Genomic DNA, 20331 nt, shown 5'->3' on the forward strand with positions numbered 1-20331 from the left:
TGCTGACAGTAGCCAAGTTTTCACACAAAATCATCATCCAATATTATCTTTTTAGAGCTGGGTTATCTGGGATTCTCAGCTGCACATATTGGTGATCCATGAGGGCACAGGCCTTGCTTCACTAATTTATTTGGGAAAACAAGCTATTCTTTTGAAATGCAAAGAATGTAGGTCGGATAACCACTAGTCAGAGGTGTTGGAGGGGATTCATGCATGGAAACCCCTTATAGTCCCCAGGAAATAAACTCACTCCCTTTAGACTTTACTGCTGTATTCCTCACCATGATGCAATAAATACTGCTTAAATTGGGGGCAAAGGAGGGAAGCACTGGATACAATAATACAGGATGGAAAACTGACAATCAAAAAATAATTAAGAAATGATGGCACAGACACCTTGGAAGTGATTCCTCGACCGCTCTAAGACATGATTAGGCTACTAGAATACAGTGTCCAGTTCTGTGTTCCGTAACTTTAAGAGGGGCAGCTAGGAGGCTTTGTAGATCGAGAGCTTGGCCTGGAGACAGGAGGTCCTGGGTTTGAACCTGACCTTAGATCTAGCTCTGTGATCCTGGGCAAATCACTTAACCCAATTGCCTAGTCCTAAACTCTTCTACCTTGGAACCAATACTAGTATTGATTCTAAGACAGAAGGCAAATGTTTTAAAAAAAATGATATGAAGAAAAAAATGGACAAAGATGGCTAAAGATTAAAAAATTGCTAAAGAGAAATGATTATTTAGCATGATTTCTTCAGGAGAAAAAAAGATAAAAAGTGTGATTTGAGGATTATACTACTATTTAAGAATGGGTGCTGACCATCTCCAATATTAACAGAAATAGAAGTGTTTTAACTAGAGCACTAGAGACTACAAAGAGAAATAAGAAAAAAAGTTCATGACTGTAAAACAACTATGGGATCTCTGTTTTCAGAGGTCTCTACCATTTTAAAAAATTGTACAGATGCTCTCCTGCTGTGGATGGTTTATGTGAATTGCACTATGCTGAGGTGATATATCAGATGATTTCTTAAGGTTCTTGCTTATATAGAAAAGTCTATAATTCTAAGTATTTGAGAAAGATGTAATTTAAAAGTGAGAATTACTCATTTTCTGTGAGAAGAGCAATGCATTTATGATAGTATAAATCTGGCACTACTTTAATACATTTCAATACAATCTCCAAATATGAGACTTACAATAAGTCTTTATAAATTACATGAATAAACAGTTTTATGATGATGTAAAACTACTTCTGCTTCAATGAAACTAAATGAAAAGGAAATGCTGGGTGACAAGTGAAAATATCTTAAGGGCCAATTTGTACCAACTCTTTAAGATGCTAATGAAGTTGGCACTGTTCCTGGTATTCTGAGTATTTTGATTTGAGAATAATTTGCAAATATAGTATTTAATCTAAAAATATACATGACATTAAGTATTGATATTTTACCAAATGGCAGCAATAAAGCAGAAAAACCAGTAATTACAATGAATATTTAACATGACACAAGAGGATTTATTTCTAAATCCATTAAGAACCATGGAAATCCTTCAGTAGTCCTTTTGTCTCATGGTTGGTCTTCCTGCCTGGCTGAGAATGGTTAAGAGTCCTGGATTATGCTATAGCTGTTCCCACCAACACAAAACTTGCATTCGCAAATGAGCTGTGCATTCAAACAAAATAGAACAAACATAAACTACTATCTTCCCATGCATCTGTGGGAAAGGAACAGAGAGATGCTTCATTCTATATCTCTCAGTGGCACTAATGAGGCAGAAGATTTGTATATAATGGGAGGAAATCTTGGACAAAACATAACATCACTGTGATTGTTTTCATATGCAAACCTTCTGATCAATGTCAGAAAAAAACTTCTACATTATTTACATGTGTCTAAAGCTATTTCTAGTAGAAAAATACATTAAGTCTAAATCTAGTTCAATGCTTTCTGAAAATAAACAAAACAAATAAATAACAAAATGACCCAAATAAACTTGCTAATAGAAATAACAGAAAAAGCAACTATATTTACTTGGAATTTTAATTATGTACATGAACAGCAACATGAGGACAAGAAGTTCTAAGATTTAATAATTATCTCTAGGTGAAAGAATATCAAACTAGTCTCTTCAGTAATATGGATCATCAGAGATAACAAAGAGGACAAATGTAGTCTTTTCCTAAAAAAGAAAGACATTTTATTGCATTCACTATCAGCATCTCTGGCATCTTTCTTAATCTGTTCAAAATACTGGTTTCTGCATGGAGTCTTTGGAGTACATCTAAAAAAAAGAAGAAAAATGGGAAATATGAGCAAGATTTTTGTTTCTGAAAAATAGTGGCTACTATAAAAGTTGAGGCTTTTTACAGATGCATCATTTTAAAATAACTATGGAACCTATGGAATAAAGAAGGTAAAGTATGGGTAATATTGCAAGACACATTTTAGGTAAGGAAAAGGGCAATTATTTTTTCTCTCTGTCTCTGTCTCTGTCTCTTCCCGCCCCCCCAATGGGAAACTGAGGTTCAATTTTATTGCAAAGATAATTTAGCATACTTCTTGGTTTTAAAAAAATTTCTTCCTAAAATCAAAATATTCACTAATTTCTTTAAATATATAAATACAACTGAGAAGAATAACAACAACAAAAAAAGAATTTTCTTTAGATTAGTAAATAACTGGGAGGGGAAAAAATAATGAGATAGACTTTTGGACATGGCTAATGTGGCAATTTGTTTTTCTTGGATAATATTAATAACAAAGCATTATTATATTATTTTTATGTTATATATTAAAAAATAAAAGTGTGGGGGAAAAGATGAGGAATGTAGAAATTTTAGAGACTTTGTATCAGCTGTTTCTAGTATAGGGAAGAATTCCTCAACTAAGATATCAGTATCTCATCTTATAATTTTTTGTGAATCACTTCTGGACCTTTCTCTTAAGTGAATAGACTTTATATGTATAGTGAAATGAGACTACAATATAGAACATTATGAAAAAAGAAATGCCATTTTCTTTAAAGTGATTTCTCACCAATGTAGCTAGAATTGAATTTCAAAAGGAAATATGACTTTAAACAGTGAGAAAAATAAAAGGCAAAATAAGTCTTGCTAAAAGCAATATTAATTATTTTCCTTAATCCTTTTTTGCAGACTGTCCAGCAGATTAAAAAAAATCACCATCTGGTTCTACTATGTCTACTATATATATGAAAGTTGCTGAGTAATACAAAACTGTCTATAGCTGTATTCTATATAACAACAACTTGTGAATTAGAGAGAAAAACAGGTTTAGTGTATTTTAAAAATGTTTAAGATATTCTGCATTCTAACTGGCAAAATAATGATTTTTAAAATATAGTTTATTATTCTTTGTGGCTTTTAAAAATTATTTAAGTAAACAATCTGGATGTTACGCAACTAGAATGAGCTGTACGAAAGCCATCTACTTGAGGATTTCAAAGTACAAAATGTACAAGATACTTAAAGCAAAAGTTCAATATACTTTTATAACTGTCTAGAAACCATAAGACATTAATTACCCAGACAGACTGTTAATAACTAGTGTAGCTGATGTATTCCCCACAAACTACATGCCTTATAGAGCAGGAGAAGGAGAAAAACATTTAGGAGTCTATTATTTGCTATTAGCTATCTCTGTGCTAAGCACTTATTTGAGTCTCACAACAATCCTCTGAAATAGGTGTTATTATTTCTGTTTTATAATTGAAGAAACTGAGGTAGACAGAGGTTAAGTGATTTGCCCAGGTCACACACCTATTAATTGTTCAAGGCCAAATCTAAATACAAGTCTTACGCACAAACACGTACAAAATTTTTGCAGGGTTAACTAATCAGCAAAGAAAATATGGTTGATTTATGACTACATCACTGATATGCTAAATGATATTAAACCTGACCTGTTTAGCCTCAGCTTGTTCATTAGTAAAATGAAAGTAATTAGGGTTATTACTTTAAAAAAAATGTTGTACTACAGCATACTAAGTAGTAATATAACCAATTACATTTGCTTTGTAATTATTTATATTTAAATCAATGAAGTTTGATGCATGAACCATTAAAAACTTTTCAGTCATTTCCATTAAGTGCCCAACAAATTTGTTTGTCCATTCAGTCACATTTGCTATATTCTTTTATGGTAAGTTTATCAGGATTCTACTGATTCTACTTTTTCAATTTTCATAAAATTCCCTTGAGATTTCTTTATTTTACTCATACTTGATGATTTTAATTGTTATTACATTATTCCATTACATTAGTGTGAAATGATTTATTTAACCATTCCCCTATTATTAGACATTTAGGATGAATCTAAGATTAAAAAAAAAAAGACAATGCTATAAAAATCTATGACTAGACAGCTCCTTTTTTGTTTTCTTTTTGATACATTCCCAACAACAGAATTATTGGGCCAAAGAGCATGGTAATTTAAAAAGATTTTATTGGATAAATGCTTTCCAAAAGATTTTATTACCTTACAATTCTAGCAGCAATGATAAAAATGTGAACCTGTTTCTCCATAATTGTGCCAGTATTCAATTTCATTGATTTTAATTATTTTTTGTCAATTTTGTGGGTATAATATTCAACTCTGGTTACTGGTGATAATGAACATTTTTTCCCCCAAGTATTTGTTTTTGTAAATTTGCTGTTCATATACCTTAAACATTTATCCACTAAATGTTTACCTTGGTATAGTTTAAAAAAATTCCTTATGTAGTTTATATCACATTTGTAGCCATCATATCATACTAGCCATAAATATTTTCACAATTAATTACTTTTCTTTTCCTTTGATTCTATTGTTTTATGTTACATATTCCCCCCATGCCCCTTAAAGTACTTACACCAGTCTTGAGTTTCTCAAAGGCATCATGTAAAAAAATAATCATAAAGGCTGCCCTAAAAGAGTATAATGTGTTCAAGGTTGTCATCCTAAACTGATACTTTTTCTATTATCTAAAATGTGAAAACCAATATACCAACAATGTTATTTTAGCATGCCAAGGAAAAATGAACAAAATTTAAACAAACTTAGTTAAACAATATCTCATTTGAGCATAAAAACTACATATTGGGCTGAACTAAACATCATCCCATCTCCCAATTTTCCCTATGAAGTTCTGTGAACAGATAATTTAAAACTGGCTATGACTGTAGCTAGCAATCATACATGCAAAATTTTTTTGTTTACCTCTTGAAAATGGGCAGCACTTGGACCATTCTATTTATTTTCTTTGTTTAGATGAATGTTTCACATCTTCAGCCTTAAAAAATATAAATGGGGACATTAAAGAACAGTTTAAATGATTTCAGCAAAGAACCTAGACCTAACATCTGGTTAAAAACAAAGTTTCATTGTAATAGCATTTTTTCTATTAAAAACAAAAGTAAATTGTTAGTTATAAGCTTCACTTAACATGTAGACTTTTTAGAGAACCTCCATAAAGTCCAAAGCATTTAATTATCCTTTATTAACTGTGAGGAGTTAATACACTTCTATAAGGGACTATTACACCTTGACTTTTCCCCTTAAACAGGTTACAACTGAACCACATCCATTCTGCCTATCCTCAACCTGCAACACATAATTAGGGTGTGCAGTGAAATATACGTGATCTGGAAAAATTATGTGCAACTGAGAGATGGCTCCAACTTCGGCCACCAATGATGTGTCATGTTGCTAGAAACAAGTATGTGGTATAGAGGTGTGTATGGGGGAAGGAGTTCATGTTCTTTAAGGCCAAAGCCTTTCTATTTTAATTTTCTTTGTAATGCTGAAAAAATGTATGTTATACCACATTTCTCAATTTACTAATCTAGGATCTCATTAGCTTCTCTTGCCAATTTGTATTTTGTCCTATTCATATCAGCAGATCACATCATGTGATTTGATACCTCCTCCTCTCCCCACAACTATGGCCTTGCAGTCATGTGTACTCCTTAAACAGAGAGGAGCTGTAAGGACTTCTGAGATGTAAGAGTTTAAGTCTGAAAATATTCTTTCCTTTAACCAGTCAAAGTCACCTATTTCCCTAGACTCTGGCTCAGGCCATTTCAGAGAAGGGAGAGGAAAGGAGACAATTTAGATCTTATAATTTCAGAAAATATATGTTAAAAATTGTTATTACATATAATTGGGAAACTAAAAAATATTTCCATAAAGAAAAAATAAGATAAAAAACTTGCCTCTTTAAAAAGATTCTTGGATCCTTCATGAATCATCATCATTATAATAGCTTATCCTTATGCAGCACTTTAGGGTTTACAAAATAGTTTCTACAAAATAGGTCAGTAAGATAGACTGTGTTATCACCTCTGTCTTTATAGATGAAGAAACAGAGGCTCATAGAGAGTAAAAGATTTGCCTAAGGTTACAATACTGGGAGGTTTCAGAGCTGGGAATCAGGCCAGACTCCTTGACCATCCAGGCAGTGAGCTCTGCTGGCTCTCCAGGAGCTCCCCTATGAACATGACTCATGTCTGAACGGAGAAAATCCCCAGGGGACTTAAAGGCTTCCAGGGTCTATCCAATGTAAAATGAAATCCAGGGATTTCAGATGCAAATATAGAGTATTGTTGCTATTCTTTGGTTAGTATTCCCTGTTAGACTAAGTATTAGATGGAATATATCATATAAGAAACATAATACTATACAATAAATATTGAAGTGCAGCAAAGGATGTAGGGAGGGTGAGGAGGGAGGAATGGCCACACACACAGACTCAGAAAGTGATTTGGGGATGTTCTGCCATTTCTAGTGATATAACTCTTGTTTTTCATACTTCCCCTCTTCCTTGTTTGGGCAATGCACTGGAGGCCCTGATGATCAATAAGAGGCAACTATAAGAATGACAGATAAAATACTTAATATTTCAAAGTATAATTCAAAAGGAAGCTGTGGTTAAAAACCCAAACAGATCTACCCACTTTACATATGAACTCTGTTACCTCTTCTGCAAAATAAAGATTGAACTATGTGGCTCCAGGGGTCCCTTTCTCTACATTATGATGGTGATGATCACCAGCATTATTATGCTGATTATAACTGTTCTATAGAAGAGTTGAATTCTTGGCTATTTAGATGTCCTATCCTCTAAAATACATGGGTTCTCACTCAAGACTACAGGTTTTGATCCAGTTTTAGGGATTGACTTCTGGTAAGGCTATGAAGTTGTTCATATGATAATATGCTGTTGGATCTTACCAATGTGATAGCAACAACAGTAGGAAGCAGGAGGCCTGGAGAATGAGGGGGGAAAAGTTTGATTGTGAGAAACTATGAGATATAAGAAAGTACAGCTTGAAAAAGCAAAGTACAAGCTGATACCTAAGTCTGAGGCCATTGTGGTTCAAATTATATTAGAATGTTTTCAAAGTATTCAATGTTACATGCTCTATTGCTGAAATATTAGTACATGTGCAAATAATTTAATTTTTCAAACATACTAACCACAAGTCTTTTCATGCCTAGGGACTAGTTGTGAACCCAGAAAATAAGCACACAAAAATGCCCTTCTGATTTAAGAAATCAACTCTTGCTAGGCAATTTTTTCTTGTTTATTCATGTATTATTTATTCCATATCAAAATATGACAGTCAAATAACTGACTAAAAATACTGAATATATTCACTATCACAAGAACATATTATTGTAGGCCAACCTAGATCTATGCAGTCACTATGCTAACATAAAAAGACCACTTCCTGGCCAAGTCAGAAATTAACTTTGTCACTATAATTTTTGTATTTCTATCTAATAAAATTACTTACACATAAAACCATGTTCTAACACCATCTTTAAGTGTGTGTGTTCTTTTTAATTTTTGTAGTAACTGGTCTTCAGTATAGACCTGGGTTTTGTTTTCCAATTTGCTGCAGCCATCTCTACACTATAGTAAACAAGGTACTTCAGTAAGGAATAAAACAGTACATCTAAAGGATGACTGATAACTTCCACATCTGCTCTTAGGGAAGGAGTACTGGAAGAAAATGTGGGTGATTAAAACCTTTCAGTTGTCTATAATATAGGGTAGATTAATTTTCAAAAAATAGATGCAGTCTGTTGTCAGAACCCTTCCACATGGGAGAGTCTGGTTGCCTAAGAGAGTTCAGAGATGCTGCCATGTCATGAGGAGGTACTGGACAACCAATCTGAGCGTTAAGTGGCAAGTCAGTGGTAGTTTGGCCACTTCAGTGAGGAAATGTTTTCATGCAAACAAAGGTAAAAAATTGCCTTTGGTTCTGCTTATTTGGTGATGGTGGTAAAGGAAGCAGACAACAAATACCAATTTCACTATGGGAATCTAAATGTGAGGCCCTTGTCCAATGACCAAGAAGGGATATATTGTGAGAAGCATTATATCACATCAATTTCAATAACCTTGCTATAAAGAAAACCAGTAGAAAGAAGGAAATTGATGTTAAGTGAAAAAAATGGCTAAAAAGGTATTACTTCAAACAAGGAAGAAAGGAATTGATGGAATGGGTTTTATCACATATCTAAAACTTACTAGAAATATAATGTCAACAGACATCTTTTCATTATATATTGCAATTGATTGCAATGATGATAAATATTTGCAAAAAGACCACTATGAAAATAATTGCAGCTTATGCTGCAACATTTGTTGCTAAGGATGAGGTGATAGAGAAATTCTATGAAGAACTTGATAAGGTCCTTCAAATCAAATCAACATTCAGTCTGAGACTTTCTGACCAATAAAAAAGTGCACAGAGGTAGAAAATATATAGGCAAGCATGGTTCAGGAAAAAAGAAATGAGGGAAGCAAAAAACTTGTCAATTACATAAATCCCCCACACTATCTGGACACGAATACTTTATTAAAACAATTGGTAGCTACTATACAAAGAGCTCTCTCTCCTTCACCCACAAAAAAATGAATTAGATTTTATTTTATCAAAGAGGAAAAGACCTGTTATTGATGTAGGAGGTATGCTTGAGGGAGCTATCTGTGTATAATCGGACCACTGAATTAGCAAGGCAAAGATCACTTTGTAGGAACAAAACTAAACTAAACAACAAAAAAAAAAAACCAACAACAATAATAAAAAAAGAGATGGAGTGCAATTAAAATGATTGAACCTTGGAATTATTTATTATATAATAAATTGAAAAACAAAAATGGGAAATGGGTATCAGTGCTGACATCAACACTGACTAAAGTTTAGCCAAAGTAAATTAATTGCTACAGAGACCAAAGGAATCCAGAAAGGTGTTTCAGTTAGCATATGGCTGGCTTATATGCAAATGGAATGGGATGACTGTCCAAGGGAATTCTGAGCTAAAATATATATTTGTCTATAGAATCTTATGAAGGATAATGAATAATTATGATTAGTATGGTGTTATAAAAGCAGAGAAGAAGGGGGCAGCTGGGTGGCTCAGTGGATTGAGAGTCAGGCCCAGAGATGGGAGGACCTAGGTTCAAATCTGGCCTCAGACACTTCCTAGCTGTGTGACCCTGGGCAAGTCACTCCATTGCCTAGCCCCTTACCAGTCTTCTGCCTTGGAACCAATACCCAGTATTGATTCTAAGACGGAAGGTAAGGGTTAAAAAAAAAAAAGCAAAGAAGAGCAATAGAGGATAAAACTAGTTTAAAGAAAATATGGCAAGATGTTCAACTAAGTAAAGTCATCCTAAGGATATTTAAGGATTACCATCAGAAGGAAAAAATGGGAAAGATCTGTAAGAGCCATTTTAATGAAATTACTTCTTCATCAAAGATAGTAGAATGGCCATGCTTGGGTGCTAACATCATAGTTGCCAAGATGTTATAGATATAGTAGAAATGAGACTAAAAAGAACATATTTGAGAAAAGTAATCAAACAGGACCAAGCATGCATATATACACTTATACTCGTATATATACGCATATATATGAGATCCATGCTTGGGGCGCTATGAGTATGAGGGCATTGATGAGCAATATCCAAGGTATTTGAAGGAGGAGAAGATACCAAAGCTATGGAGGAAAAAATTTCGAACTTAGTTAAATCCCCCCAAAACTGACCAAGAGTATATTAATAATTACTGACCTACATGCCTATTATCTTGTTTATATAAAATTTTTATGAGACATCTATCTACACAAGAATCAAGAGCACTCCCAACAAAGGTAGTACTAATAATAAATAATAAAGGTATGGCAATATTTAACAATGGACCACATCTTTACTACCTCACAAGTAGCTCAAATAGCTAGAGAATATAAGATACCATTTGTGCTTATTTGTTGATTATGAAAAAATGTTTGATTCAATAGAATAAAGCACTGACTAACAAGACTTTTTACAGCAAAGTACCAGCTATCATACATCCATCAGGATCATTGAGGGTTCTTTGGAACATGGAACAGTGGGAATACTTACTCACAGATTTTCTGATGCTAAATGCCAGGCAAAGAATAACCTAGGGAAAAGCCTGACAGGGAGACAAGCTTGCCCAAAGTAGCTGCCACTGTAACAGATGTGAATTTTCGATTTTCTATGCCCTGATTAGTTTTAAAATTCCTAACAAACAGGAATGTCTACACCCCTACTTAAGGAAGAAGTGTTGAGAAGGATGGCCTATGACAGACATGTGCTACCAAGTGACAAATCATAAACAATTGACAGACCCCTGGGCTGTCCTAAGTCAAGCTCAATGAGATCAGAGGTTCACTGAAGTATCTACTACTGATGTCTACAAGTTTTAGATAAGAAAATATGGAGTAAGCACAAATACTTGTTAAAGATCACAAAACTGAGTTCAACTTCCAAGAATTAGGCAGTAAGGTCAGAACTAAAGAGCTATGGCACATATATTCTCAGGGACACGAGTAAAGCTCAGAATGTCAGTAAAATTAGGATTAGTAAATTATTTCTGCAGCTGAAGTTCCTAAGAGGACAAAGATACAAGAGCATTTTCAATCATATGATTTAGTCTTAGCCAAATTAAGTATGTTGGAAATCTAAGTAATATCATGTGGAGGAAGAGAAAGCAGGCTATGTTTACCCAGGGCGTCCACTGCAATTTTCCTTTGTTCTCCTGCTGAGCCAGCAAGTGTCTGAATAAACTTTAAAAACAAGCTTTATAAGTTCTGCTAGACCTGTCATTCTATTAACATCTTTTGTGTTTCTTTAGTACTATATTTTCCTTTTGAAGAATATCTAACGGTTTCCTTATGTAATATTTAAAGGAATTGTTGAGGACTGAAGAGGTACAGGGAATAAGGAAGGTTTTATAACAGGGAATGGAGGAGCTGAAGGAACAGAGGCAATATGAATGCTGATGAGGTAAAAGGAGAGAGATACCCCCTGATGAGAGGCAGTTTTTGAAAATGGGGTTCCTGAGAAATGGGCTAACAATGATACTATGATAGCCTGAGGGGATGTCTTCTCTATTGATTGATGTTGAAGATACCCCAGGACAGGTAAGCATGGACCCTCTTGAGGGATAAGCCTCCCCCCACTCAAGGTCGTCCAGAGGGGTCCAAAAAGGACCGTTTATGGTTGAATGGTTATCCTTAGGTTCTGCTCCTTCTATGTCCCACTGAAATGATAGTTCTCTTATCTGACTGCGTGTTATCTGACTTTAAATAAAGATGAATTTAATAACAATTTGGATAGGGATGGTATCAGGTAGAGGGAAAAGGGGTTCCCTATACTTTTCCCAAATTGGGTGAGTCTCTCTCAGCTTTTTAGTTGAGGCCAGGCCTCGCAGGCTGGTGGAGGGTTTCTTTTATTCCTGTCTATGCCAACCTATGCCAGCTTTCTTAAGTTCAAAGTCTTTAGCAGTACACAGCAAGAGGAAGAAAAGGTTCTGACCTTCAGAGCTGGCTAGGCCTGTCTCTTCGGGATAATGCACCTAAAGATTGGTGCTACAGTTCAAACCGCTCCCCTTAAATCCTATTGTTCGATGACGTGATCACAAGAATCCAGGTAGAGAACACAGTTGGAAAAATCCAGGAATAGAAGTACTTCTATCCAGAGACAGGGAGAGAGCACTCCTCCCAGAGCCAGGAAAAGAGATCTCGAGAGCAACTGTCACTCCTCCAGTCTCCCCTCCCCCTACCAACTGTCATTGCTATCCATCAGCCTTCACTCTAACATTTCAACTGCTGTTGCACTTGCCTCAGTGGCAGAAAAGCCAAAGCTTAATTCAGTTTTCCTTTTCCTACTTAACAGTAATTGTTGGCTCTGCCATAAAAAAAAAATCTAAAACTCATATCTTTCCGAATCCCAACACAAATCTAAAATGTGTTCTTTAATGTGTCCTACAAGGATGAAAATTACTCATTTTAACAGATCAAACACAAGGTAACTAAAGGAATAAATAAAATTAAAGCAAAGCCCTATCTAGGTATTTTCTATGTATGAAGAAAGACCTGTTTCCTTAAGGGTTAAGTTGAAGTACATTTAGCATACAGGGAGACCATTTTGAAATGCTTTATTCTGATTGCCCAAATGAAATCCATGACATCTTAAAAGTTCCCAGATCTGAGTTGTATTAATAATCTCTGATTCCAGACTTAGTCTATGGTCATGACCACGATGTTTAGATTCTCTTACACATTCCTGATGAATGTGTAATGTTTGCTTGACTATTCATCAAGTATAGCCTGACAAACTAAAAGACATTCTCAGTCAAAAATAGAGGATATAAATATTTTACTTTTACAATTTAATAGTTATTAGATAGAGAAAAAAAAGTATGAAAAGATGCCACAGATTTGTAGTAACCTATCCCCTTGAGTAATGAGAATTAGAAAGTTAATAACCAAGAATAAATCTCTTACATAAACTCTCTTATAAGTAAGGTGTTCAGTAATAATTTAACACCACTACTTCTATTACAGAAATGTACTTGTCATTCCTTTGTTGGGGAATCTTTTCTTTGTCTAATACATGATTCATGTTTCAAATGGAACTGGTCTCATATAACAATCAGTCCATTTCAAAATCCCTGAAAATAATTTCTGGTCATCCATCTTAAACAGTGTGAGGAAAAATAGTCTGTTGAACATAAAAACCATAATGCCACTGAAAGAGTTAGCTAATTTAAATGGATAACTCACTCCAGGCACAGAAAGGCCACTAACATCTACATGGTTATTTCCCTTCATTATTTTTAAAAGGGGAGGGAGGGGCAATAAAAATCAAATAGCAAAAACTAAGTCTGTCTCCTTTCAAAGTAATCCTCAGGATTTATAACAAATATTTGTTCACAACTTTTCTGAGGTTTCATATGGAATTCTACTATTCTTCATTTAGAAGTATCTTTATTAGCAGAGTGGATATTTGTTTATAAGAAACATATTTGAGGCAGGGAGACACACAGAATAAAGACAAAGGGCTAGAGCAGAATTTATTGTGCATCATGACATAAAAAAAGTAGGAGTAGCAATCATGATCTCATACAAAGCTAAAGCAAAAATAAATTTGATTAAAAGAGATAAGGAAGGAAATTACATCTTACTAAAATGTACTATAAACAATGAAGCAATATCAATATTTAACATATATGCATCAGATGATATAACCTCTAAATTTTTAAGGGAGAAATTAAATGAACTTCAGGAGGAAACATAGTAAAACTATAGTAGTGGGGGTCCTCAACCTTCCCCTTTCAGATCAATATAAATCAAAACAAAAAAATAAACAAGAAAGAAGTAAAGGAAGTGAATGAAATCTTAGAAAAGTTAGAATTAATAGATATTAAGAGAATGGAATGAATGGAAATAGAAAGGAATATACATTCTTTTCAGCAGTACATGGCTCTTACACAAAAATTGACCATGTTTTATTCACAACCAAATGCAGAAAAGTATAATAAATGTATCCTTTTCAGATCAGAATACAAGAAAAATTATAATCAGTAAACATGGAAAGACAAATAAAAAAATTAACTGGAAACTAAACAGTCTAATGCTAAAAAGGGGTGGGTCAAAGAACAAATTATAGAAACAATCAGTAATTTATTAAAGAGAATAACAATGAGGAGACAATATATCAAAATTTAAGGGAGGGGGGGCAGCTGGGTGGCTCAGTGGATTTAGAGCCAGGCCTAGAGATGGGAGGTCCTAGGTTCAAAATCTGGCCTCAGACAATTCTTAGTTGTGTGATTCCTGAACAAGTCATTTAACCCTCACTGCCCATACCTTACCACTCTTCTGCCTTGGAACCAATACCTAGTATTGGTTCCAAGGCAGAAGATAAAAGTTTAAAAAATATTTAAGGGATATAGCCAAAGCAGTACTTAGGGGAAAATTTATATTTCTAAATGTTTACATCAAGAAAATGAAGATCATCAATGAATTGGGCACATCACTAAAAAACTAGAAAAAGAACAAATTAAAAATTCTCACTTAAAGACTAAATTGGAAATCCTAAAAATTAAAGGAGAAATTAATAAAATTGAGGGTAAGAGAACCATTGAACTACTAAATAAGACTAGGAGTTGGTTTTATGAAAAAAAAAACACAAATAAAATAGAGCAATGGTTAATTTGATTAAAAAAAGGAAAGAAGAAAATCAAATGATCAGTATCAAAAGTGAAAAGGATGAACTTACTGTCAGTGAAGAGGAAATGAAAGCAATCATTAGGAGTCATTTTGCCCAATTATATGCCAATAAATCTGACAATCTAAGTAAAATGAATGAATATTTACAAAAATGCAAATTGCCCAGATTAACAGAAGAGGAAACAGAATAATTAAATAATCCCAACTCAGAATTGAACACACCATCAATGAATTCCCTAAGAAAATATTCCTATAGCCAGATGTATTCAAAAGTGAATTCTACCAAACATTTAGAAACAATTAAATTATTTGGGAAAATAAACAGAAGGAATCCCTACCAAATTCTTTTTATGAAACAAATATGGTACTGTTACCTAAGCCAGGAAGAACAAAAACAGAGAAAGAACAGGACAATATCATTAATGAATATAGATGCAAAATTTTTAAATAAGATACTAACAAGGAGACTACAGCAATATAGAACAAGGATCATTCACTATTACCAGGTGGTATTCATACCAGGAATGCAGGTTTTTATTATTAGGAAAACTGTCAGACTAATTGACCACATCAACATCCAAACTAACAGAAATCACATGATTATCTCAATAGATGCAGAAAAGACCTTTGACAAAATACAACACTAATTTCTATTAAAAACACTAGAAAGCACAGGAATAAATGGGTCATTCCTTAAAATGATAAGTAGTATCTACCTAAAATCTTCAGTAAATATCATCTGTTATGGGGATAAGTTAGAAGCTTTCCCAATAAGATCAGGAGAAGCGAGGATGTCCATTATCAGCACTATTATTAAATACTGTATTAGAAATGCTAGTTATAGCAATAAGGAAAGAAAAGAAATTGAAGTGGCAAAGAGAAAAGTAAACCATCTATATTTGTGGATGATATGATAGTATACTTAGATAATTCTAGAGAATCAAATAAAAAACTAGTTGAAATAATTAATAATGTTAGTAAAGTTGCACATAAATCAGCAGCATTTGTATTTATTACCAACAAAGTCCAGCAGCAACAATTAAAAAAAAAAGAAATTCCATTTACAATCACTCTAAGTAACATAAAATACCTGAGAATCTACTTGCCAAGGCAAACACAGTAATTATATATTTACAATTATAAAACACTTTTCATACAAATAAAGTCAGATCTAAACAATTGGAAAAATATTAATTGCTCATAGGTAGGTTGAGCTAATATAATAAAAATGACAATTCTACCTAAATTAATTTATTTATTCAGTGCCATATCAAACTCCCAAATAATTCTTTTATAGAACTAGGAAAAATGATAATAAAATTCATCTGGAAGAACAAAGGTCAAGAATATCAAGAGAACTAATAAAAAAAATTGTGAAGAAAGGTGGTCTAAGCATGACCAGATCTCAAACTGTACTATAAAATAGCAATCATCAAAATAATCAGGTACTGGATAAGAAATAGAATGGTAGATCAATGGAGTAGATTACAGACACAATATACAGGGGTAAGTGACCTTAGCAATCCAGTGTTTGATAAACCCAGAGATCCCAGCTTTTGGAATAAGAACTCACTCTTTAACAAAAACTGCTGGGAAAATTGGAAAACAGTATGGCAGAAGCGGTGTATAGGCACCCTATGCCAAGATAAGGTCAAAATGGACATATGATTTAGATATAAAGAGTGATACCATAACTAAATTAAGGGAACACAGAATAGTTTACCTGGTAGATCTTTGGAGAAGGGAGGAATTTATGACCAAACAAGAGATAGGTAACATTTTAAGATGTAAAATGAATAATTTTGATTATATCAAATTAAAAAGCTTTTATAAAAGCTTTTTACATTAGTAGAAAACTAATATAACCAAGAAGAGAAGGAAAACAACACACTGGGAAAAAAATTTATAACAAATTTCTCTGAAAAAGGTCCAATTTCTCAAACTTATTGAGAACTCAGTCAAATTTATAAGAATACATGACATTTCCCAATTGACAAGTGATCAAAGGATACAAACAAGCAATTTTCAGATGAAGAAATCAAAGCCATCAATAATCATATGAAAGAATGTTATAATTCTTGATTAAAGAAATGCAAATTAAAACAACAAAGATACCACTTCACACCTATCAGATTGGCCAATATGGCAGTAAAGGAAAAGGGTAAATGTTGGAGGGGATGTGGCAAAATTGGGACACTAAGGCATTGTTGATGAAGTTGTGAACTGATCCAACCATTTCAGAGGGCAATTTGGAACCAATCCCAAAGGTTATAAAACTGTGCATACTCTTTGATCCTATAATGTCACTACTGGGTCTGTATCCTAAAGAGAGAAAAATGGGGAAAGGACCTAATTGAACAAAAATATTTATAACTGCTCTTTTTGTGGTGGCAAAGAATTGAAAATTGAGGGATGTCCATCAATTGGGGAATAGATGAACAAATTGTGGTACATTTTGGTGATGGAATATTATTGTGCTATAAGAAATGCTATCAGAAAAAAGCTGGAAAGATCTGCAGGAACTGGTGCAGAACAAAATAAGCAAAGCTGGGAGAATGCTGTACACAAGAACAGCAATATAGGACAATTATTATCTGTGAAAACTTGGCTATTCTTAGCAATGCACTGATCTAGGACAATCCTGAAAGATTTATGACAGGGAATGCTATCCTTTCAGAGAAAGACCTGTTAGAGTTGTCTTTCACATCAATATATTTTGGGCTTTATTTTGAGATTTTGGTTATGTATGAGTGTGCTTTTACAACAATGACCAATATGGAAGTGTGTTTTGCAATGATAATAAAATTAAATTAAAAAATAAAGTATCTCTAGGTATTTAGTCAATGCTATTTTTAGCAATATTCCACACAGACTATTAGTGAGAAAGGAAAAATGATCAAAATGAGTGTAAGCAATATACAACTTAAAGCTCATTTAAATTTCCAATGGGTATATAAAAAAGGAAAATGGAGAAAAAAGGAAGAAAAGAAAAAATAAAAATTTTCATGTAATTTATTAAAAAGGGCCAAATGAGAATGTCAGAAGCTTTAATACATAATTTATGTAAATGTTTAACTAAGACCAGTCCTGCTGCAATGTACTGAATTACTCAAGGCAGCCAGTTTTCTCTCTGTTACTGAGTAAGAGGAAAAGTATGTCACTGCTTTCTAGTTTCCAGTGCAAAGCTGTTCATACTACCCTATACCTTATAGAACTTATAGCTTGTCCTGACCAGCAGGGACAGCTGAAAGCTGTGGGCAGGGAGAGAACTTTAGAATCACAGAGAGAGCGAGAAAGCAGAGTTGAGAGCGGAAAGAGCCAGAGACACAAAGAGGCTAACAGACACAACTGAGTCAATGATTATGGGAAACTAGGGGGCCTGTGGGTGGGATCACGGATTCTATTTTATTGAGGATATAGGTGCAATATTCATACAGTTTCTACACTTCATGATCAAAGGAGAATGATATATTAAGAAGGTAACATGTCAGAAACATATATTCTTCAGTGTCAATGAAAGTGAGTAGGTGTCAGCTGCACAAAGGAGTACATACACTTAATAATAATCTTCAAAGACCTCTTTGGTCTGTTATCACTGACATAAGGAGTACAAAAGCATTAAGTCATGGCTGACACTCATGAAGATCAAGGTTTGTGATATTAAGTTTCTGAGCCAATTAAGCCAGGTGTTCTTAGACATTGATTTGTTAGACCTGTAAGATCAATACCAGTTCTTGTCAGGGTCTGAGGCCGATCTGCAAATGTCTTTTCTGGTTGTTTTTGCCTCAATGGCCCCAGAATGTCTTTGTGGACTTGTCAATTGTGTATAAAAATAATAAGGATTTAATGACTTGGTCTCTAATCATTATTTCACAATTTTTTTCTTCTAATTCATCATTCTGTTATATATCAGAATGCTTTTTAAGACAAGATATTATTTTAAAGGCTTTGGTGTTACCAATGAAGCTTTTCCATTTATTAAAGGGATTTTCTTAGTCTCTCCCTCTGTCTCCTTGGGAGGCTAGAGAGCAGGATTTCTAAGTAGATCAGAACTGACAGGTTCAGTGAGTCAGTGAGCCATAGCTGAAGATTCTGTTACCAGAGACCAGGACTAAGGAGAGGAAGTAGCCTGCCCTAGTGAATGAAGAGAGAAGTAAGCAGCCGCTGATGGTTGAGGGTTTTTTGCCTCTGGGATCTCTACAGAGTGGTCTGTCTCTGAAGCAAGGAGCTATTTATAGGGTATAAGAGTAACAATCTCTCTTCTTTTCTATCTTTCTATCTATACTTATTTCTTTAATTAAACAAAGTTTTCGATAAACTCCCCTCACTTGTAGAACTCCTTAATTTAACCCTTACACCTGTGTCTACAATTTAGAAAGTATGTATGCTTATAATTTATGTCACAGCTAGATCTGTACTCTCCTGTGTGCCAGAATTTCTCTGTTTCCTGCTTGCCCTTCAGAGAGGCAGAACATAATGGCTATCTTTGGTGCTTCTGTGAACTTCCAGGACACATGGAAAGCTACACTGAAGATGAGCTTATTTAGCTTTCTTCCTATGCAAGTTACCAGAGCCCACTAAATCAAAAAGTCATCTCAGGGGGCACGTAGGTGGTTCAGTAGCTAGAGAGCCAGGCCTGGAAACAGGAAGTCCTGGGTCCAAATCTGGCCTCAGACACTTCTTTGTTGTGTGACCCTGGGCAAGTCCCTTAACTCCTATTGCCTAGCCCATACCACTCTTCTGCCTTGGAACCAGTATTCATTCTAAGACAGAGGGTAAGAGTCTTAAAAAAAGTCACCTCAGATAACTAGATTAATACATGTATGCATATGTATAAACTTCCTTATGACTGTGCTGTGAGGATGGGGATTGTATGGATATAGCTCTGCCACACTGTAGAGCTGCCCTTTCAAAAGAGGCTAGGAGACTGGGGAAGTAGACTCTAAAAGATCACAAATATTAATAATAAGGAAATGGGTCTTGAGCGATGGCACATGTTAAACCCAGTGGAAATGCATGTTAGATATGGGAGGTGGTGGAGGGAGCAGAGGGAAGGAACATGAGTCTTGTAACCATAGAAAATTATTATAAATCATCTAATTAAATAAAATTTTAAAAAAAGAGGCTAGGAGAGACAACCTTATTTATTTTCCAGCTTTATAAGAGACATAAGGTATTCTTTCACTGGCACAAATCCCTGAGGCCCAAAGGAATGAAATTCATCTATACAAATAGTTTTGTATATGATAGCTAAAAGCAATGACACAGATAACCTGTGATTCCTGCAAATCATAAATACCATAAAAACCAAAAATTGAGATTGTAACAAAACATGAATAAGAGATACCCCTGAATTCAGGATTGCTGGGAACATTTAAATGTTAAAAGGATTTTGCTCTTAGTCACATTCAATGTCCACAGAGAACAAATTACAAGAATATGAAGTTTTATTTTTTTTTTTGAAACTCAGAAGAAAGAGATTCAATCTTTAGAGATAAAATTTTAATAATAAAGCAGATTATGAAACAGATATTTCTTACCTTTTCCTGGTTTGCATCCATTTTAAAGTATGTCTTCCACACATCTTCTAGGATTATAAATACTCGCAGGCCCCAATCATATAATTTCTCCCCGTTGACCTTGAAATAAAAGTTAGATTATTAATATAAAGATGGCATACATATGACATAAAGGTAATATAAAACATCAGTTTATTTTTTCCTCCTATTTTTAAAGAATCATTACCTAAACATTTATACCACAGATAGATTTGAGAC

At 34.0% G+C, this 20331-nt stretch overlaps 1 protein-coding gene across 2 annotated transcripts in view; it reads right to left on the reverse strand.

Annotated features, from left to right (window-relative positions):
• Positions 1–2026: 2026 nt before the first annotated feature.
• Positions 2027–20331, reverse strand: part of APOO (apolipoprotein O) — a 111729-nt gene continuing 93424 nt past the window's right edge. For both annotated transcript variants that reach the window (XM_007493413.3, XM_056793361.1), the window contains 3 exons: positions 20095–20193; positions 5222–5294; positions 2027–2285 (listed from right to left, as the gene is read on the reverse strand). In XM_007493413.3, coding sequence (XP_007493475.1) covers positions 5256–5294; positions 20095–20193 — 138 coding nt within the window. In that variant the 3' untranslated portion in view covers positions 2027–2285; positions 5222–5255. The remainder of the gene's footprint in view (positions 2286–5221; positions 5295–20094; positions 20194–20331) is intronic.

Source organism: Monodelphis domestica, chromosome 4, assembly GCF_027887165.1.
Source record: "Monodelphis domestica isolate mMonDom1 chromosome 4, mMonDom1.pri, whole genome shotgun sequence".
NCBI classification, from domain to species: Eukaryota; Metazoa; Chordata; class Mammalia; order Didelphimorphia; family Didelphidae; genus Monodelphis; species Monodelphis domestica.